The sequence below is a fragment of the Schistocerca piceifrons genome, chromosome 2 (assembly GCF_021461385.2).
Source record: "Schistocerca piceifrons isolate TAMUIC-IGC-003096 chromosome 2, iqSchPice1.1, whole genome shotgun sequence".
NCBI lineage: Eukaryota > Metazoa > Arthropoda > Insecta > Orthoptera > Acrididae > Schistocerca > Schistocerca piceifrons.
Window position 1 is genome coordinate 215,368,570 of NC_060139.1, and position 17,811 is coordinate 215,386,380.

The 17,811-nt window shown below is 42.6% G+C and overlaps 1 protein-coding gene across 2 annotated transcripts in view; it reads left to right on the forward strand.

The window, feature by feature from the left end:
* Positions 1-4,149: 4,149 nt before the first annotated feature.
* Positions 4,150-17,811, forward strand: part of LOC124776330 — a 319,804-nt gene continuing 306,142 nt past the window's right edge. For both annotated transcript variants that reach the window (XM_047251268.1, XM_047251269.1), the window contains exon 1: positions 4,150-4,358. In XM_047251268.1, coding sequence (XP_047107224.1) covers positions 4,233-4,358 — 126 coding nt within the window. In that variant the 5' untranslated portion in view covers positions 4,150-4,232. The remainder of the gene's footprint in view (positions 4,359-17,811) is intronic.

The window sequence follows — 17,811 nt, forward strand, 5'->3', positions numbered from 1 at the left end:
TTGAACTAGTGTCTATATATTCACAAAAAAAACTATATAATTCCTTTACAATTGGAAAAAGATTCCGTACTAGTTCCTCCTTCGGATCTCCGGGAGGGGACTGCCAAGGGGAAGACAACCACAAGAAAAAGATTGATTAACTAACGAAAGGATAACCTTCCTCGAGCCGGGTCGCGGAACGTCAGAAGTTCGATCGTGGCAGGGAAGCTATAAAATCTGAAAAGGGAAGTCCTAAGGCTCAATCTAGATACAGTGGGCACCAGTGAAGTGAAATGGAAAGAAAACAAGGATTCTGATCAGATGAGTATAGGGTAATACTAACAGCAGCAGAAAATGCTATAAAGAGAGTAGGATTCGTTACGAACAGACAATTAGTTACCGTGAACAGTTCAGTGGTAGGGTTGATCTTATCAGAATCGACAGCAAACCAACACCGACAACAATAGTTCTGTTATACATCGACGTCGCAAGCCGAAGCTGACGAGATAGAGACAGTATATGAGAACATTGGACGGGTAATTCAATACGTAAAGGGGGATGAAAATCTAATAAGTCATGCGGAATTGGAATGCGATTGTAGGGGTAGAAGTAGAAGAAAGTGTTACTGGAGAATATAGGCTTGGTACTAGGAATGAGAGAGGAAAAGACTAATTGAGTTCTTTAATAAATATCAATTACTAATAGTTTGTGCTCAATTCAAGAATCACAAGAGGAGGAGGATGTATGGTTGGAAAAGGCCGCGTAATACGGGAAGATTTCAGTTTTTTTTACATCATGGTCAAAGATTCCGATATCATATACTGGGTTGTAAGGCATACCATGGAGCAGATATAGACTCAGATCACAATTTGGTGGTAATGAAGAGTAGTCTGAAGTTAAAGAGACTATTCAGGAAGAATCAGCGCACAAAGAAGTGAGATACGAAGTACTACGAAATGAAGAAATATGCTTCAAGCTCTCCGAGCCTATGGACACTGCGGAATGGAATAACTCAGTAGGCAGTTTCGTTGAAGAGGAATGAACACCTCTAAAAAGATCAATCACAGATGCCGGAAAGGAAAACATAGGTACAAGGAAGATATCTGCGAAGAAATCACGGATAACACGACGAAAGAAGGAAGTACAAAAATGTTCCGGGAGATTCAGAAATGCAGAAATACAAGTCATTTAGGAATGAAATAAACAGGATCTCCAGGAAAGCTAAGGCGAAATGGCTGCATGAAAAATGTGAAGAAATCGAAAAAGAAATGCTTGTTGGAAAGACTGACTCAGCATACAGGAAAGCCGAAAACTCCGGTGAAATTAAAAGCAACATTAAGTGTGCAATGGGGTTTCCACTGTTAAATGCAGAGTAGATGGCGAACAGGTGGAAAGATGACGTGATAGAAGAAGAAACAGGGGGCGAATATAGGAGAGATAGGGGATCCAGTATTAGAATCAGAATTTAAAAGAGCTCCGGAAAACTTTAGATAGAATAAGGCATTGGGGTTAGCTAACATGCCATCTAATTTCTAAAATCATTGGGAGAAGTGTCAACAAAACGTCTATCCACGTTGCCGTGTAGACTGTATGAGACTGGCGTTATACCATCTGACTTTCGGAAAAACATCATCCAACAATTCCGAAGACTGCAAGAGCCGACAAGTGTGAGAATTATCACAGAATCAGCTAAAAAGCACATGCATCCAAGTTGCTGGCAAGAATAATATACAGAAAAATGGAAAAGAAAACTGGGACTATGTCAGACGACGATTAGTGTACCTTTAGCAGAGGGAAAGGCGCCAGAGAGGCACTTATGACGTCACAGTTGACAATGACACGTTCATAGGATTTGTCAATCTGGAAAAATCGTTCGACAATGTCAAATGGTGCAAGATGTTCAAAATTCTGAGAAAAATTTGGGTGAGTTATAAGGAGAGACGGGTAATATACAGAATGTAGAAGAATCAACAGGAAACAGTAAGTGTGGAAGTCCAAGAACGAAGTGCTCGGACTGGAAGGGTGTAAAACAGGGATGTAGTCTCTTGCCCTACTGTTCAATCTATAACTCGAAGACGCAGTGTCAGAAATAAGAATAAAAGATTGAAGGGTGGAATTAACAATCAAGGTAAAAGCATATTAACGCTAAGATTCGCTGATGACGTTGCCATGCTCAATTTAAGTGAAGAAGAGTTACAGGATTTGCTGAATGGAACGAGTAGTCTAATGAGTGTAGAATATGGATCGAGAGTAAATCGAAGAATGACGAAAGTAATGAGAAGTAGCAGCTATGAGCACAGCGAGAAACAACATCAGGATTGGCGATCACGAAGTAGATGAAATTTATGACTTCTGCCACCTAGGCAGCAGAATAACCGGTGAACAGGGAGAACATAAAATTCAGATTACCACTGGCAAAAAGGTCATTTCTGGCGAAAAGAAGCCTGCTAGTATCAAGCATAGGCATTAATTTAAGGAAACAATTTCTGAGAATGTACACTTGGAGCACAGCATTGTATAACAGTGAAACACGGACAGTAGGAAAACCGGAATAGAACAGAATTGAAGCATTTGAGGTGTGGTGCTACAGAAGAAATTTAGGTGGACTGATAAGGTAAGGAATGATGACGTCCTGTCGAAATCGTCCAGGAAAGGAATACATGGAGAACACTGAAAAGAAAAAGGGATAGGATGATAGGACATGCAGTAAGACATCAGGGGAATAACTTACACGGTACTAGAGGAAGTTTTAGAGAGTAAAAACTAAGAGGAAGACAGAGATTGGAACACATCCAGCAAATAATTAAGGACCTATGTTGCAAGTGCTGCTCTAGATAAAGAGTTTGGCACAGGTAAGGATTTCGTTGTGGGCCAGAACCACAAATGGCCCGAGGAAAAAAAAAAAAAAAAGGTATATGGTGCCCTTATTGCTCTTAAGAGAACGCTGAATGCATAGGGCTATGAACACATTTTACAATATTGTGTACTGCTTACATTAAAGGAGCGGTTCATAGACGATGATTGTTTCAGCATGACAATACACCCTATTATAAAGCAGCATCTGTGAGGCAATGGTTTGTGGACTGCAACATTCCTGAAATGGACTGATCTCCCAGAGTTCTGATACGAACCCAATAGAACAGGTTTGTGATGCTTGTAGGGTACATTGTTCTCATGGACGCAGGACGGCGGCTGCTGATGTAGATAAAGAAAATGAACCACCACACCCGTATCATCAAAGAAATTTATTTCAAACGACTAGTTGCGTCGAAACACTTACGCCATCTTCAGGTCCACTGTAGATAAAAAGAGTTCTTTTATTTCTTGTCACCACTCAACACGTTGTAGAGAATATACTCCACATGTATGCAGTCCATAGTAACTTGCACTACATGAGGTGCACGATTCGTCGTTCAAGGGATTAAAGTACTCTTTTCGTTTACGGTGAACCTGAAGATGTCGTAAGTTTTGTGCCGAAACTAGTTCAAAAGGTTCAAATGGCTCTGAGCACTATGGGACTTAACGTCTGAGGTCATCAGTCCCCTAGAACTTAGAACTACTTAAACCTAACTAACCTAAGGACATCACACACATCCATGCCCGAGGTAGGATTCGAACCTGCGACCGTAGGAGTCGCGCGGTTCCGGACTGAAGCGCCTAGAACCGCTCGGCCACCGCCCGAAATTAGTGGTTTGAAATAAATTTCTTTGATTATACGGCTGTGGTGGTTGGTTTGCTTTACTTTTGTGACGGGTTCGAATGTCGATTTCGTTCCAGACCCCAGCGTCCAACATCACTAGCATCTCTGTTTTCGGCTCTTGAGGAAGATACCTCATTGAAAGTGTCCCCAGCAGAACTTAAGCTTTCACAAAGGTGAAGGGTGGACACGCCCCACATTAATGTCCACTAATAGACGTCCACATATTTTTGTTGAGGTGGTGTACGGTGCTGAGGTCAGTACAGTGTCCAGAGACATTACGGACGATGACTCAAAGTTGTGCCAGTAACGGCGGCAATAATGGCGATACTTTTAATGTGCTGCCGCTGCCGGCGGCGGCCCGCGTTCCTCCAGGTCCGCCCCCCACCACCTCCCGCAGCCCACCTCCCCTGCGCCGCCCCTCCTCCTCCTCCGCCTCCTCAGCCTTGCGAGCGCGCCTTGGCTGCGGACCCAGTAGCGCTCAGGTGTGACTCGAGGAAGGTCCGTGTTTCCGTCGTCCAGATCCCGAGCAGGAGGCCGCCGCGCGATCATCAAGATGCCCTGCTCAGCCGTCACGCTGTCCATGGCCACCATCACGGCCATCGTGGCCGTCGCCCTGCTGGCCATCGCCTTCTCCACCGACAACTGGCTCTACATCGAAGTGAAGCGCGCCCAGATACAGGTGGGTCCTCTCGCCTCGCCAGCGCCAGCCAGTGGCCAACGCTCCCTATGCTGCTCGCTGGCTTCTGGTCCCCCTCCGCCAATGGATCTGCTAAGCGACGGAAAGAAAAGATATGTTCGCGGAAATCTAGATTGCTACCAGGTCTCATCGACTGGAAAGTGGTGGTCTCCAGCTGTGCTCTGCCACCAGTGTAATGCCATTGTCCAGTTGACCAAGTGTGAACGTAGTTCTTCAAGATCTCCACTTGGTTCCGAGGTTGATCCTCAAATAAAAACTTTCTAAAGCGAAGCTCACATAATTTTTTCATTATTTACAACAACCGGTTTCGACCAACTTTGCTGTCATATTCAGGTTTTCAAAAATTTTTATTAAAAAAGTGTTCATTTTGAGTTGAAATCGAACGCCAAGCTGTCAAGTTAATGGCTAAAAAGTTACACATACGCAAATGTTTGCCATAAATAAAAGATTTAAAATCAAAAAGCACATTGTGGACAAGGCCATATCCGCATATGTAACGCTTTTTTATTTTAGAGACTTTATTTGTACAAAGCTTTTCATAATGTGCTACATTTTAGCCACTAACATCACAATATGTCGTGAGGTTCCAACTCGAAATGAACACATTTTATAACAAACTTTTTTGAAGACCTGAAGATGACAGCAAAGTCTGTCGAAATCAGTGGGCTTTAGAAACTTTTTGTCAACTAAAATAGTTACTTCTTATTTCCCAACGTGGAAAAATTCTGTTGATCCTCAGACTACGTTCCGGATTACAATTTTCATTTCGAGCATAATGTCATTGTGAATGCGAAAGTTACCTAGGGGTACAATACTTCAGATACCACCTTCCACATAATCACTTTAATACATCTTTACAGAAGAATGAAAAAAGCTGACATCGGGCAAGATCCGTTTAGATTCTGGAGAATATAGGAACGTGCGAGATAATGCGCCCCTACGATTTGTCATAGAGGATAGGTTAAGGAAAGGCAAACCTACTTTTATAACTTTTACAAATTTGGGAAATGCTTTTGACAGTGTTGACTGGAATACGCTCTTCGAAATTCTGAAGGTAGCAGGGATAAAATACAGGGCGCAAAAGATTACTTACAGCTTTTACAGAAACCAGACGGCAGCTACTTTAGTCTAGGGGCATGAAAGGACAGCTGTGGGTGAGAAGGACGTGACACAAGTTTGTAGTCTATTCGCAACGTTATTCAGTCTGTACTTTGAGCAAGCAACAAAGACAACCAAAGAAAAACTTGGAAAACAGACAGAAAAGGTCTTGGAAGAGCAAGTCAATGGAACGGACAATGTCTTGAAAGGAGGATACAGAATGCACAACATCGAGAAAAGGAAAACAAGCATAATGGATTGTAGTCATATTAAATCAGGTGATGCTGAGGGAAATAGATTTGGAAACGAGACGCTTAAAGTAGTAGATGAGTTTTGTTATTTGGGCAGCGGAATAACAGAGGAGGGCCGAAGTAGAGTGGACATGAAATGTACACTGGCAATGGCAAGAAAAAAACAAGAGAAATCCCACAACATCGAATTTAGATTTAAGTGCTAGGAAGTCTTTTCTGAAAGTAGTTGTATGGAGTATAGCCATGTATGGAAGTGAAATGGACGACAATTAATTTGGACAATAAGAGAAAAGAGGCTTTTGAAATGTGGTGCTGTAGAAGAGTGCGGGAGGTTAGATGAGTAGATCATTTAATTAATAAGGAGGTACTGAATAGAATCGGGGAGAAGAGGAATTTGTGGCACAACTTGACTAGGAGAGAGCAGTTGGTAGGACACGTTCTGAGGCATCAGTGGATCACCAATTTAGTATTGGAGGGAAGCGTGGAGAGTAAAAATCGTGGATGGAAACCAAGAGATGAATACACTAAGCAGTTTCGGAAGGATGTAGGTTGCAGTAGTTATTCGGAGATGAAGAGGCTTGCACAGGATAGAGTAGCATGGAGATCTGCGTCAAACCAGTCTTCAGACTGAGGACCGCAACTATAACAACCCCACATGTGTTTGCAGAAATATTGCAGGACTGGATAGAGCTTACCTAGAAAAAAAATACAAATTCTTCTCACTACATAAACATGCTACACCACGTCTGTGCCATCGTCACACTAAAACGCCAAGAGGAGTCATTCAGCTAAAACGAATGTTCTAAAAGACGGAAGAAAATAATAAATAAAATACATAATAAACGTAAGAACCCACTGTTGATGGCACTGATGTACAGACACATATTTGAGCAAGTAATCTGAGGTGAATATATGTTTTTCCAACAACAAAAAGCAGAAAAGAAAGGTGGAGCCCAGTTGTACAAGCCACTTTACAAAACCACTCTCAGGTCATAGGAGCAATGCGTGGCCATATAATCTCCTAACAAAGCACAGATGAACGAGTGTGAATTTAATCATTCTCTTCATAAAGCACAGATTATCAAGTGTGAACTTAGTAATTAATTCCGCAGCTAATTCCCAGCGTGGTCATAAGACAGTTATACAGGGTGTCCCAGAGATATGGCCAGTTTTCAGGGACATGACAGGAATGATCATTCGAAGCAAAACGAAAGTCTAGCAAACATGGGCTCTAAAATGTATACCTTAAGAGTTATGAGCACTTCTTCATCTTCGATACCGTGAAACAAATTCTTTGGTTTCCATATTGAAGGTGGAGTCAGTGTGAGCCAAAACAAGAAAGAATCGTCTGGTAAACATGAGCTGTCACTTGTTCAATAGTAGAGTTGTTAGCGAAGGTGTACAAGTGCTCGTAATTCTTAAGGTACGCACTTTAGCGACTATGCTTACTTGACAAATTTTTGTTCTTTTGGTCGATACTATCAAAATATGGAAAGCAAAGAGCTTACAGGAGAAGAGGTTTGTTTCACAATATAGAAGAAGTGCTCGTAGCCCTAAGGTACCTGTATGCATTTTAGAGCCCACATTTACCAAACATTTTTGCTCCGAATTGTCGTTCCTGTCACATCCCTGAATATTGACCATTCCCCTTATGAAATCCTGTATGTATTGCAATTTCCACAGCCAGTCAGATTTTTAGTTAAAGCCGTCATCAACCTTAACATTGATTTGAACATCTCAGTGCATTACTAGGTATTGTCCTATTGTATGTTCCTTTCTCTAAGCTTTGAACTAACTTTGCCGTGCGGTTGTATGGGGATCTGCAGTCTAATGTGGACTTCAAACCATGGTACAACTTTGCATATGCCTGATATAAAAATCACTGCCAGGGATGACACAAGCAATAAATGGCAAAAAACGTCGTTGAACTGAAATTCAACTCTGCAACTACGGATTTGTACTGTGACACCCACCTAGCGCCTGAACCACATTAATGCGTTAGCAAGTGGCAAGTTAGGTTAGGTTAGGTTATTCTTTGCATTCCAAGTACCGCGGAATCATCCACTAATTTTTAATGCAGTTAAGTAGAAGTGTTCGCAATAAGGTTATAGGACTGGCTACAACCTGTTTTTGGCAAAACAAAAATTCTTAAGTTTCCTTGCCCATATGACTTTCGACACACGTGTTATCAAGAGTGGAAACAGCTGGGGCAAGTTACCCAAACAAAATGAATGGCTGTTATGCAAGCTAAGAAAACTTGTCATTAAGATATTATCTGAAAAAATAGGGGTCCTTGGATAATAGCATAGATGTACCGAAATGTCTCTGTGAAAAAGTATCCTGAAATAATACAACTCTGCAGCTAATTGCAGTTGGAGCGTGTGTTTCGAATACCAACTTTGCCTCGCTTTTAAGCAATTTGCGAGACTAATCTTCTTCTAATTTCTCAGATTTAAGTAATTAAGTTTGATCACTTTTAGCAACGATTTAACTTTATTAGTTCCATTTTATCCACTGCCGTACGGTCTGTCAATTTTTATCAGACGAAACCTTGTACCATTTGTTTAAATGAAAGTTCCGCCATTCTGCTTTGTAGCCTCTTTACAGTCATGTGGATGAATTTTCATTTAAACAGTATTATATGACTGTGGCTCCAAACTATGGAGAGATTATCTTATACTATTCGATGTTCCAAATGTATATGGATCGCGGTGTTTCCTTACATCCTGTCGGACCAGGCTCGTAATTGCTGCAGCGTTCTCTCTGAGTCGCCCGATGATTTTGCTAGGAAGGTGTGGCACTTTCTCTATATTACGTGAAAACACATGAACTTATTACTATTGCTCTAAGTCCAAAATTTCCTTTGATTCAAACAGTTTTTTTCTGGGAACAAGAAAGTCCGCAGCGTGTGGTCTAGGGTTGCCGACACGGTAGCTCAGCGTGTTCGGTCAGAGGGTTAGCAGCCCTCTGTAATAATAAAAAAATAAAAATTAAAAATTACAAAAAACTGAGTTAATCGATCAACAACGAACGTAAACGGATGTCTTACGACGTCCGCCCGGAGCAGATGCAACGTAGGAAAGCGAACACAATGAGATTTATAAAAAGAAGGGGGGGGGGGGCTAGCGTTGCTGCCTCTGGATCACGGGGTCCTGTGCTCGATTCCCGGCCGGGTTGGGGATTTTTCTCTGCCCGGGGAATGGGTGTTTGTGTTTTCCTCATCATTTCATCATATTTTGTAAGAGCGATTAGATTGGATTGTGAAAAGAAAATGGACTGTGTAAAAATTGGGACTTTATACGGGCACTGATGACTGCGCAGTTGAGCGCCCCACAAACCAAACATCATCATCATCTGAGAAGTAGAAACAAGGCAGTAGTGTCATATTTACACATAGGAAACTGAAACATTTTGCTCTGGACAGGAGCATGTGGAGAAACTGTGGCTAAGTTTTAATAGAATAATTGAAAACGATCTTCATAAATAAGTACCTAGTAGAACAGTACGTGATGAGAGGCACACTCAATGGTATACGGTTACTGTAAAGAAATTAAAGAAACAGAAAAATATGGTTCAAATTGCTCTGAACACTATGGGACTTAACTTCTAAGGTCATCAGTCCCCTAGAACTTAGAACTAATTAAACCTAACTAAACTAAGGACAGCACACACATCCATGCCCGAGGCAGGATTCGAACCTGCGACCGTAGCGGTCGCGCGGTTCCAGACTAGCGCCTAGAAGCGCTCGGCCACCCTGGCCGGCAAAGAAACAGATACTACAGTACAACAAAACAGGTGTAAAACACAAAATAGGACTAGAGATGGCAATATGCTGAATGTAACGCGCTAGGCTTTCAATGGGTCAACGTGTGAAGCGTTCAATGACTACTGCAGCAGAATACTGTCGAAACTTCTTTCACAAAGCCCAACGAAATTCCGTTCCTATGTAAAGGCTGTTAGTGGCACCAAAGTTAGTGTCCAGTCACTCATGGACAAAACAGGAAATGAAACCGAGAGTAACGAAGTAAAATTAGAAATACTGAATTCTGTTTCCAAATGTTCCTTTACATAGGAAAATCCAAAAGTATTCCCCAAATTTAATTCTCGCACCACTGCAAAGATAAGTGATGTTTGGAAACAAAAAAATATGGTTCAAATGGGTCTGAGTACTATGGGACTTAACTTCTGAGGTCATCAGTCCCCTAGAACTTAGAACTACTTAAACCTAACTAAACTAAGGACAGCACACACATCCATGCCCGAGGCAGGATTCGAACCTGCGACCGTAGCGGTCACGCGGTTCCAGACTGTAGCGCCTAGATCCGCACGGCCACCCCAGCCGGCTGTTTCGAAACAGCTGAAACCGCTACAACTGAATAAAGCTCCGGGGCATGAAAATACTGGATATGACGTTCATTGTGAAAAGTCACATCTACTGCTGAGACTTAAATTTATGGATTAAGTTCAACTGGAAACATTTATGGAATGTAGCAGAAGACTCAATAAAAAACAAAACAAAATTCAAAAATTTACAATATAAAGTAGCTAGCTAGTTTACAACATTTTTAAAAGGTATGTGAGGGCTCTCACGGGATCAGAATTTCGTCAGTTGTTTGTGTAGTTCGTGTTGCATAGAACTCAAGTGTGCTTAACGGAGCAATTGGTCACTGATCCAAAAATCTGCAGCGTACGTCTCTTAAATACGAGTTGCGTCCCCTTATATGACTGCCTTCAGATGCTTTGGAATCTACAAGTAGATCCCAGTCAGCTCATTTCCGCTTTAGGAGATTACACATTTGGAAACTACTGCAATGAAATCAGCGAACTGTATCGCGGTAATTTTTCTGTTCGTCACAAACAATCTTCCATACACAATATACAGGATGATTCAAAAAGAATACCACAACTTTAGGAATTTAAAACTCTGCAACGACAAAAGGCAGAGCTAAGCACTATCTGTCGGCGAATTAAGGGAGCTACAAAGTTTCATTTAGTTGTACATTTGTTCGCTTGAGGCGCTGTTGACTTGGCGTCAGCGTCAGTTGATGCTAAGATGGCGACCGCTCAACAGAAAGCTTTTTGTGTTATTGAGTACGGCAGAAGTGAATCGACGACAGTTGTTCAGCATGCATTTCGAACGAAGTATGGTGTTAAACCTCCTGATAGGTGGTGTATTAAACGTTGGTATAAACAGTTTACAGAGAATGGGTGTTTGTGCAATGGGAAAAGTTCTGGACGGCCGAGAACGAGTGATGAAAATGTAGCACGCATCCAGCAAGCACTTGTTCGCAGCCCAGGAAAATCGACTCGCAGAGCTAGCAGAGAGCTGCAAATTCCACAGTCAACTGTATGGAGAGTCCTACGAAAAAGGTTAGTTATGAAACCTTATCCCGAGGCGATGGATCGGCCGCCAGGCAGCCCGTGACAGAGCACTTCATCACTGGCCTCCAAAAAGCCCTGATCTTACCCCCTGCGATTTTTTATTATGGGGGTATGTTAAGGATATGGTGTTTCAGCCACCTCTCCCAGCCACCATTGATGATTTGAAACGAGAAATAACAGCAGCTATCCAAACTGTTACGCCTGATATGCTACAGAGAGTGTGGAACGAGTTGGAGTATCGGGTTGATATTGCTCGAGTGTCTGGAGGGGGCCATATTGAACATCTCTGAACTTGTTTTTGAGTGAAAAAATACCTTTTTAAATACTCTTTGTAATGATGTATAACAGAAGGTTATATTATGTTTCTTTCATTAAATACACATTTTTAAAGTTGTGGTATTCTTTTTGAATCACCCTGTAGAATCACTGCCGCGCGGGGTAGCCGTGCGGTCCGGGGCGTCTTGTCGCGGTTCGCGCGGCTCCCCCCGTCGGAAGTTCGAGTCCTCCCTCCGGCATGAGAGTGTGTGTTGTCCTTAGCATAAGTTAGTTTAAGTTAGATTAAGTAGTGCGTAAGCCTAGGGACTGATGACCTCAGCAGTTTGGTCCCACAGCCCTTACCAAAACTTTCCAAAAATTTATAGACTCACTAGAAACCATTAAATTAATATTGCCTTCAAAAAACACTGAAGTCAAAGTTTAATCTGTTATGTTGAGAAAAGTTTCTTCTTGTCACTGCCGACTAATTATGTGGTTGCCTAGAAAACTTTGTTGTTTCCATTCTTCTGCTAACAGGTTTGTTACCTGCAGTTTCGTACGTTGAGATACCCCACCACTCCACTTCTTGAACGGGTTTACACATGACAGCACCTTCAAGTATTCCGTGAAACACCTTCCGCCATGTGACGTACTTTACCTGGTACTCACCGGATCAGAATTTCGTCAGTTGCTTGTGTAGTTCGTGTTGCACGGAACTCAAGTGTGCTTAACGGAGCAATTGGTCACTGATCCAAAAATCTGCGGCGTGCGTCTCTTAAATACGAGTTGCGTCCCCTTATATGACTGTGCTTTCAGATGCTTTGGAATCTACAAGTAGAGTAGCGTCGCTTTAATGTTTTGACTGTCTAGAAGGTAGATATCCCTATCTGCGACCAGCCGTTAGCACGCCTATGTGACATATCGTCTTGTCCCATTGGAAGTCCCAGACAACGTGCGCCAAGGCTGTTAATTCAAATGGAGCATTGCACGCGATGATAACTAGTCACACAAGGTATTGTTAAGCATTGTCTGTTTAATCTGCGTAATATATTTGCGCAAGACAGATCGAGAAAATATGATGGATATTACTAACAATCGATGTTCCGCAGAGGAAATACAATCTGTTTGGAATGTTACATTTTCTTCTGTCGCCCCGTAATTTGTTAGAAGATAAAAGAAAAACTTATTTCATCAAAGGAGTTTCAGGGGCTTTGGTGTCACACTTCAAGACAACGTAGTACCTAGCAGCAGGACTCAGAATAATTAAGTTCTCCGACGTGACCCATATTTTCTTACATTGCATTTGTGATTTTTCCATTTAACGTCACTTCTGCATACTTCAAAGAGAAGCAGTACTGTAGCTTTCACACGTTCCGCATTCAGCACAGTATTTATTGCCAATTCATTTGTGTTCTGTGTAGGTTGTGTGTATTGACAGGCTCTGAGCACTACGGGACTCAACTGCTGAGGTCATTAGTCCCCTAGAACTTAGAACTAGTTAAACCTAACTAACCTAAGGACATCACAAACATCCATGCCCGAGGCAGGATTCGAACCTGCGACCGTAGCGGTCTTGCGGTTCCAGACTGCAGCGCCTTTAACCGCACGGCCACTTCGGCCGGCTGTGTATTGACAGCTTTCTGAAAAAAAAAGCAATAGAAATATAGTTACACCATTGTCTCGAAAGAGTTTCTGTTTATACAAAAGTTAATACATCTAGTACAATATGTTTAGAGGAAACCTATTGCAGTGTAAAGATCAGCACAGGAATGTCAGAACATTTTGAAGTTGGAACTGGTCAGAGACAAGGAGACGCATTATCTCCAATACTTTTTTAATTAATTTTGTATATAAAAAAAAGACAGCATCAAATATTATACGCAGCTGGAATAAGACTGGGTTACTACACAATAAATTAACTTGCATATGCGGACAGTAGCCTCTCCCCGATGTTATTCAATCTGTATATTGAGCAAGCAGTAAAGGAAACAAAAGAAAAATTCGGAGTAGGTATTAAAATTCATGGAGAAGAAGTAAAAACTTTGAGGTTCGCCGATGACATTGTAATTCTGTCAGAGACAGCAAAGGACTTGGAAGAGCTGTTGAACGGAATGGACAGTGCCTTGAAAGGAGGATATAAGATGAACATCAACAAAAGCAAAACGAGGATAATGGAATGTAGTCAAATTAAATCGGGTGATGCTGAGGGAATTAGATTACGAAACGAGACACTTAAAGTAGTAAAGGAGTTTTGCTATTTAGGGAGTAAAATAACTGATGATGGTCGAAGTAGAGAGGATATAAAATGTAGACTGGCGATGGCAAGGAAATCGTTTCTGAAGACGAGAAATTTGTTAACATGGAGTATAGATGTGTCAGGAAGTCGTTTCTGAAAGTATTTGTATGGAGTGTAGCCATGTATGGAAGTGAAACATGGACAATAACTAGTTTGGACAAGAAGAGAATAGAAGCTTTCGAAATGTGGTGCTACAGAAGAATGCTGAAGATAAGGTGGATAGATCACGTAACTAATGAGGAGGTATTGAATAGGATTGGGGAGAAGAGAAGTTTGTGGCACAACTTGACTAGGAGAAGGGATCGGTTGGTAGGACATGTTTTTAGGCATCAATGAATCACAAATTTAGCATTGGAGGGCAACGTGGAGGGTAAAAATCGTAGAGGGAGACCAAGAGATGAATACACTAAGCAGATTCAGATGGATGTAGGTTGCAGTAAGTACTGGGAGATGAAGAAGCTTGCACAGGATAGAGTAGCTTGGAGAGCTGCATCAAACTAGTCTCAGGACTGAAGACCACAACGAACAACGAATGCGGACAGTGTTGTTATAATAACTGGTAGCAAAGAGAACTTGCATATCATGACAAGTTGTTACAGAAATAGTGCAAGGAAAGCAGGGTTACAAGTTAATAAGGGGCAAACTGAGTACATGGTAGTGGACAAGGCACCCGTTGAACGGACCTCATTGACAGTTGATGAAGTTAAAAAATGGCTCTGTGCACTACGGGACTTAACTTCTGAGGTCATCAGTCCCCTAGAACTTAGATCTACTTAAACCTAACTAAACTAAGGACACCACACACATCCATGCCCGAGGCAGGATTCGAACCTGCGACCGTCGAGGTCGCGCGGTTCCAGACTGTAGCGCCTAGAAACGTTCGGCCACTCCGGCCGGCAGTTGACGAAGTCACTTTTAAAAGAACATACATATTTCAGTATATGGAAAAATTTTACAGCTAGCAGAATAGAATGGAAATTGAGATTAAGGCAAGAATCACAGCGCAAAGTAGAGCACATTTTGGCTTACGGAACGTCCAGTGTAGTAGAGCAGTTCCGAGAAGTTTTAAAACCAGACTATAGCAAAGTGTAACTCCCCCGTTAGCTCTACACGGGTCTGAAAAATGTACACTAGGGGAAACCGATGGAGATGAACAACAAACGCTGGTTTTCGAGAGAAGAACATTTGGAAAAATATCTGGCCCCAAGATGAACACCCAGTCATAGGAATGGAGGATATTAGAAAGCCGGCCGTGTGGCCGAGCGGTTCTAGGCACTTCAGTCTGAAACCGCGTGACCACTACGGTCGCAGGTTCGAATCCTGTCTCGGGCATGGACATGTGTGATGCCCTTAGGTTAGTTAGGTTTAAGTAGTTCTAGGGGACTGATGACCTCAGATGTTAAGTCCCATAGTGCTCAGAGCCATTTGAACCATTTGATATTAGAAAACCAGGAACTGGAAGACTTATACTCAAAAGCTGAAATTAACCAAAAGATGAACAAAAGAACATTAATGTTAGCAGGACATCTAATTAGTATGAGAGAGGAAAGACTACCGCGAGTAGTATTCTCAGGATCCGCGGAGGGGAGAAGGGGCAGAGGAAGGCCACGCACAAGATTGGAGGATGATATCAAATGGTTCAAATGGCTCTGAGCACTATGGAACTTAACATCTGAGGTCATCAGTCCCCTAGAACTTAGAACTACTTAAACCTAACTAACCAAGGACATCACACACATCCATGACCGAGGCAGGATTCGAACCTGCGACCGTAGCAGTCGCGCGGTTCTGGACTGAAGCGCCTAGAACCGCTCGGCCACCCCGGCTGGCGAATGATATCAACGAGGATACGGAGGGTATGAGTGGAGCACGAGAGCCAGGCACAGAGACGGCTGGTGTAGGAATGTTGTTGTTGTTGTTGTTGTTGTTGTCTTCAGTCCAGAGACTGGTTTGATGCAGCTGTCCATAGAGGACGCATATCTGCTCCCAGGCCAAAGCGACAATAAGAGGAAGACGTAGAAGACGATGATATTCGCAAAGTTGGCAATACGCGCAACCTACAGAGAAAACAAGTGAACAGACACGAACACTTTGCTGAAAGCGAAACCGGTGAAAGCTACAGTACTGTTTCTCTTTAAGATTTACAAAAGTGAGGTGAAGTGGAATAAAAGCAGCATGAAAAATGCAGATTAATAAAAAGTGAATGTGCAACCACTTTTTTTCGATTTCTACCTACGCTGACAACGAAGAAAAATCGTACAGGGCTTCGGGAACATGTACAAAAGGCAAAAAGACTGTAAGTTAACTGTGCGACAATTTCATAAAGAAATGTTGTTTTCAATCTATATCAAAATGTGGAGATATATTATACGTGTGGTACCATATTTTCAGCATGAGCACAGAAGGTGCTTTATACAGTAAATAAAAGCGAAACGTGTCTGGTGAAAAATACTCCTTAACTGCAGTAAACATAAGACGGAAAAACCAATAAAATTGATTATAATAGTTGCAGTGAAATATGGTCATTCAAACAACCACATTAAATTTTTAGGACTCAACACTTTCTCAAACTCCCCGAATCAGCTGTGTAAAATGGCAGTTTTACGATCATGCCTTCGCGTGGATAAACTTCTGCGGGCACCTATGCCTCGATATGCCTAAATAATTTATATTAAGTGTGAAGCTAAATAGAGTGGAAGGCACGTGATTTGGGAACCACTGTGTAGCGGGCCGCAGGTAGAGGTCACAGAATGCTTTGTACTGACGGCACGTTAGGCTGAGGTGACAAGGCCGGGAGACACGAAACTGCTTTCAAAGAGGTTTGTCTCCAGTGCTACCTCCCTGAGGCCACGCGTCTCTTTGGCAGCAGCAGCTCCAGCTATTTAGCAGCAGGCGAGGCTGGCTGCAATACTGAGACATCACGTACAACTTTGTGCAGACGAAGCAGAACGCTTTCACTCTAATTACAATGGCCCGTGTTGGATAATGCTTTTTGACGAAAAAAGGAAAGAAAATATATTAACAAACGCAGCAGCCGAAAGGGAATACAGACATTTTATGAAGAGATGGCTAGAGGTCAAATACAAGGCTGTACAGTTAGGGGGAAGGTAGATGCCCCCTGTACAAGAATTAAAGAGACCTTTGGATGAAAGAAGACCAGCTGTATACGAGGGTAATCCCAAAAGTAAGGTCCGCTATTTTTTTTTTTTATAAGTACACAGACCTGTTTATTACTACAGTGGCTTACATCAGTTTACAGCTTGAACATTTAGCTATTTTTCGACATAATCACCATTTCTGTTGATGCATTTTTGTAGACGCTGTGGCAGTTATTGTATGCCCATGTCATACCAGCTCGCCGCCATGCTGTTCAGGAAGTTATGAACCTCTCCGTTCACCTCGTCGTCGGAGCTGAATCGCTTTCCGGCCAAATGTTCTTTTCACCTAGGGAACAGGTAATAGTCACTGGGTGCCAAGTCAGGACTATAGGGTGGGTGGGTGATTATGTTCCACTGCAACTGTTGCAGGAGAGCAACGGTTTGCCGAGCAATGTGTGGGCGAGCGTTGTCATGGAGAATGTGTACGCTCTTGCTCAAGATTCCTCTTCTCCGGTTCTGAATTGCCCGTTTGAGACTTTTCAGTCTCACAGTACCTGTCAGCGTTAATTGTGGTCCCAGTGGGCATAAAGTCGACCAACAATACTCCTCTCCGATCCCAAAAAATGGTTGTCATGACTTTACCGGCAGACTGTGTTTGTTTGAATTTCCGCGGCTTTGGCGGAGAAGGATGCCGCCACTGGCGTGATTGCTGCTTGGTCCCAGGTGTAAAGTGGTATGCCCAGGGTTTCGTCATCAGTGACAATTGAGTCCAGAAAGTTGCTCTGTTCGGCTGCAAGGCGGTGAAGAAATGCGCGGGAAGCATCAACTCGTTGCCGTATGTGGTCCTCAGTCGGCATGCGTGGCACCCATCTTGCGCACACCTTCCGGTAGTTCAATTTTATAAGTACACAGACCTGTTTATTACTACAGTGGCTTACATCAGTGAGCGGTGCTTCGGGAAATCTCAGAAACCAACGTGCAGAGTTCATCCAGGGTGATCCACCGATCTTCACGCATGCTTTGCTGAACCTTCAACACTGTCTCCTCAGAAACTG